Source organism: Chanos chanos, chromosome 1 (genome assembly GCF_902362185.1).
Source record: "Chanos chanos chromosome 1, fChaCha1.1, whole genome shotgun sequence".
NCBI classification, from domain to species: Eukaryota; Metazoa; Chordata; class Actinopteri; order Gonorynchiformes; family Chanidae; genus Chanos; species Chanos chanos.
In genome coordinates, this window is record NC_044495.1 from 41,169,747 (window position 1) to 41,179,710 (window position 9,964).

Genomic DNA, 9,964 nt, shown 5'->3' on the forward strand with positions numbered 1-9,964 from the left:
GGTGTGCATGTGTGTGTGTGTATGTGTGTGTGTGTGTGTGTGTCTATGTGCGCATCTGTGTGTGCATGTGTATGCATGTGTGTGTGTGTGTGTGTGTGTGTGTGTGTGTTACCGTTGTGTTTTGCGCTCGCTCTCCAAACCTTTGCTTTACCCTGGCCTTTTAGTTCACATTTTAAAGGAAAGCTGTGTGTCTAGTCACCAGACGTATGAGGTACTCTGCCCTGCCGTATGTGTTTTTCAGAGGTTTTATCAGAACTGTACGTCTGACAGTTCATATGTGATATATTTTAAGAAGTGTGCGTGTGTATGTACGCGCGCGCGCGCGTGTGTGTCCGTGAGCGGGCGCTAGAAGGGGGAGGGGGTGCAACACCATCGTCAGTCCACACACCTTCCTTCCCTCACTGCGATAGACGCGCAAAACACACTATATTCTTCAAGAAATAATTGCTTTTGTCTGGAAGGAGTGTGGATTGGGGTGTGGGGGGAGTTGGTGGTGGGGTGTTCGCAGCCCGTGCCCTCTCTCGCGAGGGGGGTTCGTGAAGGACAACTAGTCGCTTCTTTTTTTCGCTCGTTGGACACGCGGATGTCATCTGTCAAATGGAAAGGGGCGCGAGGAGGCGGAGGGGGGAGTGGGGACCCGGGGACAATAAGCTTCGCAGAGCCATTGTGGTATCTTTTCCTGAGCGAGGAAAAAGAAACCGGAATTAAAATTGTTTTAACATAAAATGTGATTGTATTTGTGTAACATAAGTACTGAGGCATAATCATTAGAGATTAAAATAGCCTATATATTAAAAATCGGGATTTTAAAGGGGGGGAAATGCCTCAGGTTTTTTTTTTATGATACATAGGCCCGTAATTGATCGATAACTCATTAAAACGCTCGCGCGTGCAGCTGAGTGGAGGATGGCAGAGAGAGAGGGAAAGAGAGAGAGAGAAAGAGAGGGAAAGAGATTGGGGAGGGGGTGGATCGAGCCCGGCGCTTTCGATTTTCCCGTATTGACTGCGATGTTTAGCGTATAGATTTTTCTATTTAAAAAATCTATGTCGGCAATAATCTTGAGTGTAAGTGCGCGGCACAGATTGTAGCTTTATAACTGACAGCATACAATGTATCGGAGGACAGAGAGAGAGAGAGAGAGAGAGAGAGAGAGACGGAGAAGGCGGGGACGTGGAAACAGGAGGCCACTGCCTCCGGTACACTATCATAGGATGCGCCCAGTTCCATCTGAGAGGCCAGTGAAACTTTATCAAGCGAAATGACTAACGTTCGTCGTACGTTTTCAAACACTACGCAGTCGACAAGTAACCCTGAACTGTGTCCCATTGCCCGAGTTCCCCATTTTTACAACGTAGCATTATCAGCGCAGCATTGTGAGTCATGTCTCTTAATGGCATATTTGTAAACCGGCTGATGCTGGTTACAAGTCTGCGCCGCTGCACAGTGACACCTGCATCTATGAAAAGGTGTTTATAATCACCTGACATAAGCCACTAGGTGAATATGTTCCTATTGTGTAAGCCTATCGATTAGCGGACCACCGTGATCACCGTGATCAACACAAGTCATTCTAATGAAGAGTAATCAAGAGATCAATACGGAGGATAGCTCGCCTTATATAGGATTAGTAAAAAAAAAAAAAGGCAAGAGGAGGAGGGGGGAGGTAGTGGGGGTGGTATAGCGAGATCGAGAGAGAGAAGGGGGAGATAGAGGGAGGGGTGGTGGGGGTGTGTAGTGGCTGGTCCTCTCGTTTCAATGTTGCAGGCTGCGTTGCCAGAGCGCTTTCATACTGGTGGGAGGCGGACAGAGCGAGCTACCGGGGTTCCGAAGTAAGCGGGACCATAGAGACGGACACACAGACGGATGGCGGGTCAGATCCAAAGAACGAATTCCGCGTAACGGGTATCGTGTTTCTCCTTTTCGTCTTTCCTTCACATTCGGGTTTACAGAGAGATACACCGGTTTTATTTATTTATTTATCGATTGATTGCGTTTTAATTACTCGTCTGTGACTGGGAGCTGGTGGGAGGAGCAAACAGCGAGCCAGGTCCTTGCGTAGCCTTACTTGTGTGATTATTTAAATTTATCAAATGATTAAATTATATATTTTATCCAGATAATGCTGCTTGATGTGCATGCGTGCGTAAGGTGACTCGTAGGATTGCTAGAAACCCAAATAGATTAAATAAGCCAAATACTCGAGTTCAGTTAAACCTTTGTAAACATTTTTTTGTATTCTGCCAGCATTTGCCACTCAGTTGTAGTGAGCGAATTAGTTTTGTAATGAAGCAAAATTGATATTCCAAATAGATTTATTTACCAGCGAAACCAAAGCGAACCCGATCGAGGCGTACAGTACAAGGCCACTGTGACGTCTGCAGTCCGCACACCTGTCTCGAGCGGGATAAAAAAAAAAAAATATATATATATATATATATATATATATATACAAAAACGCAAAGAGTTTACTGGACATGCATCACAAACAAGCTATTTAGCTTTGTTATATTACAAGTGACAACATTTGGGGGTACAATTAGATTTTGTCAGCACCGAGACAACTTTAGTGAAGATACTTCTACTGACATTATCATTTGCACGTCGCTTTCTACAACTGTTTCTATTGTAGTCGTCAGGTAGAGTACGAACATTGCTACGAGCCTACTGATGAGAATAGAGTCCGTCTTTATGCGGAGCTGCATTCTGACTATCCGTCTGTGTGTTAGTCCGAAAGAGCTTTGTCCAAAACCGAGGAACAGACAACATATGTCTATCCCTGTTTTGATAGAAAGGCACAATACCAAAAATGTAAAAACAGCCTGAGGTAGTTAATATATTCACTCGAGCTCAACCAAATACTCAAGATACCAAAAATATAAATATTTCAAAACGCAGTCTACCTGAAAAAACACACTAAAGAAAGAGAGAGAGAAGATCAACAGAAGAGCAGAAGACAAGCGCGACTTGAAAGAAAATTACACACAAAAACACAGACGACAGCGGATCATGTTTGTTCCCTTGCCGGTGCCGTTGGTGTTTCAGAGAACTGCTCCCGACTTCAGCGCCTGGCGTCTCAAGTCCCCGCTGGCTCTGCGCTCCAACAACGGTAAGACCCCTTTCACCTTATCCCCGATTCAGTTGGTGACGGCTTCAGTTCACAGGTAAAAAGAAAAAAACCCTGAGTGGACTTTCAGCACCTGGTTAGGCACTACAAAAAAGCCTTCGCTGAAATCCATTAGGCATTCCACGCATTTATTCACCTCGAATATAAAAAAAATAACCTCCCCGTACAGTGAATGTTGGTATATGTTTTTTTTTTTAAACTTCTGTTTGCAATCCTTGAAAGAACGCTCTTTTGTGGTGTTTATTTGGTGCAGGGCGGTGGTTTCAAGAAACCTCTGTTAATTGCTCTTATTTAATTCGCTTGTCGTGGCTTGTTATTCTCTATCATTCTCCATCCCTCCTATCTGCGTCTCCATCTGCCCTCTTCTCTCTTTTCCGTGCCGTCTGACTGTGTCTGCGAAGCCGGCTCCCCCGCTCCCGCCTCACGGCAGGTCCAGGGAATATTCATGGTAATTTATCGATCTCGCTGAGATCGATAGAGGGACCGCGGGAAAAAAGGAGGGATAGAGGGTGAGAATTTAGCGACAGGTTTGAGAGTGATGAGAGGAATGACGTAGCCTTTTTTGTTGTTATTCAGTTTTCACTGTGTTGTAGCCTACTTGCCAGTGTTACGTTTATTAATTTGAAACACATTTTTAAGTTTCAGTGTACCATGGGTGAAGAGACATGTACAGAACGTGAAATCATTTCTTTCTTTCAGACGAGGTCTAAAGTAGGCTTAGGTCGGTGTTTTTTTTTTTTTTATCCTTGTTACTTTTGGGGGGACTGCCGTTTGATGTGAGGCACGAGACGAGGGGGCGGGGAAGCTCCGCGCGCTCCTAGTCTCTCCTCCACCGAAGCGGAAATTTGCAGCTGACAGATGGACGAAACGTATGCGCCAAACTACATCTCCTCCCGCGATAATGTATCTGCCTAAATACATGTCACTAGGAAAAAAAAACGGTTGGAAATTTAAAAGGTACGGCGTCACAGACAGTCTCACATGGGTCCTGTGTCAATCTGAAACGGGGGAATCGAGTCGGGAAAAAAGATAGTTTAATGAATTCGGTGTATCCTCGCTCCTAAAAATGGCATAATATATAAATGAATGTAGTTGTAATATACTGAGGGTAACACTATAAGAGCGTCAGAAACACTATGAAAAAGTGAAAAACGAGGCCTGGAGATCGGACTGTATTAGTCCTAAAACGGGGCCCAACGTATTCTGAGTGACTCTGTCCTTAGAGAGACAGTGTTAAAATTGGATTGGGCTTCTGTTTGTTTAAGGGTACCCCTTAAGCCCGTTTGGATAAAGTGTCTCGCCTGGGAGGTGGCAGTGCACTTGGGGGGGGGGGGGGTACTGAGTCTTGGCTTTGATTACTGGCATTTAGCTCAAAATACAGAAGGATAAACAAAAAGACACGGTGAGAGGTATGACCCAACTGACAAACAAAATGTCAACTATTCGTGTGCAGAAAGGATGGATGGCCAGACAGATGGAAACATAGGTACCATTTCATCTGTATCAAATTAGCTCAGTGCTGCAGCAAGTAAACAAGCTTCAACAGAAAAACTTGTTTCACACCAACTAAAAAAGAGAAAACCTGTGTTTGGGTAATGTCCAGTTGAACAGGTTTGGTCAAACTTTGTACCTTGTAATTAAAGCCATACAAATACGTTTCCCTCACACTGATATTCTCCCTCTATCACATTGGCTGGCATGATAAGGAAATTGGTTTTCCTTCATTATAGCATCAGCATTTATGCTTTTCTCTGATTTGCCTAAGATACACATAATTGTGTGTATTGTTAATGCTTGTGTGTGTGTGTGTGTGTGTGAGTGTGTGTGTGTGTGTGTGTGTGTGTATTTGTGTTTGCAGACACCCCATGCTGTCTTGTAAATTGTTTACAATCTCCTCTGGCCTGTTTGTCTTTGTGATGTCAGAGATGATTAGCTTTAGCTTTAATCCTCCCTCTTTCCATTATTACTACCCTATACTCTAATGACGCTTAGTTACTGTCGTCAAGACAACAGTCTGCTTCGGACACTGAAAGTCTTCAGGCCTCAGGCAGAGAAAAAGGGAGAGTTTAGTTTAGCTTTTGATCAGTGTGAACCAAAACAATGGGTGTCCACTTTGGAAAAGAAACGACAAAAAACCCCATGGGTTTGACCTTAAAATTGTTTTGATACCTTGAACATACAAGCGAGATTCAAAATGGACCCCAGTTAGGTGAGATACTGAGAGGCGTAGCGTCGGCGTGACCGAAACAGCTCAGCCAATCAGGGGGAGTGATTTGAAGTTTCGTAGTGTCATTGGACGGATGGCTAGACATTAGAGGACTGTGCAGAGTCTGAAGATGGGTGAGGTCAAAATGTCGAAGTTCAGGTTCCAGGAGGTGGGCTGATGTTTGCCGGTTCCTCTCAGGTGGCCGGAGGGTGAGACAGAAACGTGTTCTCAGTGAACGCGTGGGGTCAAACAGGTGTCAAAATACATCTTACACGTCTGTGCTGTAGACACACTGGCATTACTGAGTTCACTGGTTTGACTCAGCTCTTCAGCTTGTCTGTGTGTTCTGACACGTGTCATGCTCACTTCTGTTCTGTAATGCACAGAGAGAGGAAAAAAGAGCTTGAGAATTACTCATTTATGCTGTATATTTATACAATAGATAGATAATGGTTATTATATTTTATATTATATAAAGGTTTGAAACAGTGTATTTTGTATGTGTGTGTGTGTGTGTGTGTGTGTGTTTTTATGGAGGGGTAAAAATGTAAGCTTCTGCGTTGTTCTTTTCTCTGCTCCAAACTCTTTGAAATGTGATTTTTTTTTGGTCAAATTTCTATCTCTGGTTAATAGAAAATGTGTGTGTGTGGGTGTGTGTGCGTGCGTGTTTTAATAAGAAATGCTTACTGTTTGGGTGCTGTTGTCATCGTTAAGTATGCGTGAAAGGTGGTTGATAGTGTTGAGACGTGTTGAGTGCAGTCGATGCTGTGTGCTGTAGATGTGTTCAGTATGTATTATGTGATGGGTCAAAGGTTAAAAACATCCTACTCCTGGTCTCACACTGCCCTCCGCACACACGCACGCACACACAGCTTTAGCACTGCCCTCCAGACACACATACACACACTCGACCGCTTTAGTACTGCCCTCCAGACACACATACTGCATGGTACCAGCTCAATTCTACTCGACTCGACTCGCTTTTTGGTACCTGGTACCTCGTTGTTTTTCCACTACACCTGGTTCCCCCTCAATGTAGCTGGTGACGCCGCGAGAAACTGTCGTGGCGTTATCATACTACATGACTGTCTGCAACGAGGACTTGCGATTTTGCAATTTCATACTACACATTTGAAAGAGAACCTAACTCTTTCTAATAAGTACATACAAATACATACAACTTTGTTTGGCTACCAAGCCATGTTAGATCCTTGTTCAGTTCACGTTTATTTACATGTCCCCTCTGGTTTAACAATTTCCAATGCACCGACTGTAACTACAGACATGCTAGTCGTAGATGTATTTCCCAATACTTAATAAGTTAAACGCTATAGTTCATTAACGTCAGCGGTCTTCCACTGATAAACAAAAGTTTAGTTAGCTTTGTGGGTAACCCAATTTAACAATGGACAGCGTTATAAGCTGCTGTAAGCGATGTTGCCAAACTTCTTAGAAGTCACGAGGGAGAAACGATAGGACTCTGGATTATTTATGCTGTGTTCACACGTAACGTCTTTTTCTGATGAAAACCGCTGGTCAAAGCGTTTTTATACATATATATCTTAAAAAAACGCTGTTCCCAAAAGCCGTTGAGAGCGTCCTTTGTTACCATAACCTATACTAACCAGCCAGATCTGGTAGCAACTGAACTAAACACAAACATCAACTAGAAACTCGTAGGACTCTGACAAATCAGTAGTCTGTAGTGTTTCACGTCACATTGTGGTACCTCCAGTATCAGATACCAGGTACCAGGTAATAGATTTGCCTAATGGAAAAGCGACAAAAGCGAGCGGAGTGGAGTCGAGCCGGGCCGGTACCATGCAGTGGAAAAGCGCCTCCACACTTATTAGACACACGCACACACACACATAAAGGAGTGTAAGAGGCCAGCCCAGAGCCTTGTGGAGGAGTAAAACTGACCATTGAATTCTGTGGCCAGTTATTCCTCCAACACGAGTATTTGTGTCTCTATATGAGTCTGAATTTACTCTCTCATCCAGTGCATTGCTTCTTAAACTTAATACAGTTATTGATTAACTCCCATCCATCCTCTGTCCACATGTGTAGCATGTGTATATGTGTGTGCGTGCACACAGGAATGCTGACTGACTGCCTCCGTGTGTGTGTATGTGTGTTTGTAAGGGCGGGAGTCTGCGTGTCCCAGTGCTAACGTGATTGCCAATGACAAAATGTCCACTAGGGTTTTGCTACAGACATAATAGGGAATCAATAAACACAACAGAGATGTCAATACAACATGTTTTATTGCATTAAGCTACCTCTCCCATCTCTATCCCAACACCTCCTCTCTCTCTCCCCCTTCTCTCTCTCCCCCTTCTCTCTCTCCCCCTTCTCTCTCCCTCTCTCTTTCATTTACATTTGCTCTGTTCTCTGTTTGTCGATCTGGTGTTACTAACTGTAAAAATCTGTTTCTGGGTGAAAAGTTCATTTATCGCAGCACCTCTTTCTTTCTTTCTTTCTTTCTTTCTTTCTTTCTTTCTTTCTTTCTTTCTTTCTTTCTTTCTTTCTTTCTTTCTTTCTTTCTTTCTTTCTTTCTTTCTTTCTTTCCTTCTTGTTATTTCTCTCTCTCTCTCTCTCTCTCTCTCTCTCTCTCATTAATCCATTCAGTTTTTCCTTTATCACTGCTTTTAAATTTGATGGTTGAGAGGTGTATTGTCAAACATTAAGACAAGTATATATATTTGATTATACTGACCGAAGAATCTTAAAAAATGATATTCTCTCTCTCCCTCTGGTCAAAGAACTCACACACACACGCACACACACACACCAAATCTCAGATTTCTCTCGCTGGTTCGCTCACATTCTGTGCTCATCTTAGCTCTTGTATCCATGGGGACATTCATACACCATTAAACACATGGTAATAAAGACAGAGCTCGTAGGTAAACGCATTTTGTCCCCTTCACCTCTCTCCACCGCAAAGATGGCCTTCCACTGCTATCAGCAATGAATGTGTGTGTGTGCGTGTGTGTCCGCGCGCGCGCGTGCGCACACGCGCGCGCGTGTGTGTGTTATTGCACATATGCGTAAAGATTGCTGGGACACAGGCTCAGCGTGTGGTCCTATTTCTTCAGAGCTATGATACTATGACTAACTCAATGGTCAGTGTGAGACAGTCTTCCCAATGGTCTCCCATCAGACCAATGAGTGTTTCACATTCAGCCGATGCCCTCATACACAAATAACACTCTCTCTCTCTCTCTCTCTATTACACACACACTGTCTTGCACTTCCACACACACACACAATTGCTGTAGATATACACTCTTAGCCTCACTTTTTCATTCTCTCTCTCTCTCTCTCTCTCTCTCTCTCTCTCTCTCCCTTGTCTGCAGGCACTTCAGTGATCAGGGTCAGGGTTTTTACACCTTTTAATTAAAGCTAAATAATTACATTTCCCACTGTACTGATATCCTCACATCTCTCTCTCTCTCTCTCTCTCTCTCCCTCTCTCTCTCTCTCTCTCTCTCTCTCTCTCTCTCTCTCTGATAAATCCATATGAAAAGGAAATCAGGCTTTTAGGCGCTGGAGTGCCGGCATTGGCTTCAGCTTTTCTACTGGAAGAGGAGAAATGCACTCCTTTTGTTTCCTGTTCACACGGAAAGAGAGAATGTGGGTGATGGGGGTCTGGGGGGTGACGTGTGGGGAGATTATGGTCTGTGTGGGCCTTGGCTCCGAAGAGAAGGAGGGAAAGATGGAAAGAAAGAACGAGACAGATATGGAGAAGAATGAGAGATGGAAGGTTTGAAGGATAGGAAATGTAATCTCTACATCCAAATAAAACACACACACTTGCACACACACACACACACACACACACACACACACTATCTCTTTGATACTGTGTTTGCTGTTCTCCCTGTTGAATAAGTAAGGATTGTGTGTTTGTTAGTGTGTGTGCATGTGAGTGTGTGTGTGTGTGTGTGTGTTTCACCATTCATCTTTGCAGTAAGAACAGATAGGTTTGAGTAATAAAGTGAAATAGTCAAATGTCCCTGTTTGATTAAATTGGGCTCCACTGCCCAGCCTTGCTCTGTTTTGGGATGGATTTAATTTTACACACAAGTCTTATGATAATGAGTGTGTGTGTGAGCGTGTGTGAGTGTGTTACGGACACACTGCCCTTCCTTTTGCCACCATTCAGAGCGTAGGGGTTACAGTCAGGGTCTGGGGTAAAAATTTAATATCACCCATCTATGTGCAGAGAACAAGAGAGAGAGAGAGAGAGAGAGAGAGAGAGAAAGAGAGAGAGGCGTGAGGGGGTCCGGCTTTTAATATAACTGAGTGCTTCTGCGTTTCAATCTCTTCAGAGTAACACACACACACGCACACGCACACACACGGACAGAGTAACCCGATCCCTGCCCCCCCAACAACATTATACAAACAATACACACACACACGCGCACACACACACACACACACACACACACACACACACACACACACACACACACACATATTATCTATACAGACTCTGCCCAACCTTTACCTAGACATGTTCCAAAGTAATGTGCATGGAATCTAATTCCCTACATCAACTACACAAAGACACAGACACACACACACACACACGGTCACATTCCACATATTCAAATCTAATTCT

General features: G+C 43.8%; 1 protein-coding gene across 1 annotated transcript in view; it reads left to right on the forward strand.

Moving 5' to 3' along the window:
• Window positions 1–3,007: 3,007 nt before the first annotated feature.
• Window positions 3,008–9,964, forward strand: part of pou2f2a (POU class 2 homeobox 2a) — a 41,834-nt gene continuing 34,877 nt past the window's right edge. Inside the window, exons 1-2 of the mRNA XM_030792100.1 lie at window positions 3,008–3,107; window positions 3,527–3,573. Coding sequence (XP_030647960.1) covers window positions 3,008–3,107; window positions 3,527–3,573 — 147 coding nt within the window. The remainder of the gene's footprint in view (window positions 3,108–3,526; window positions 3,574–9,964) is intronic.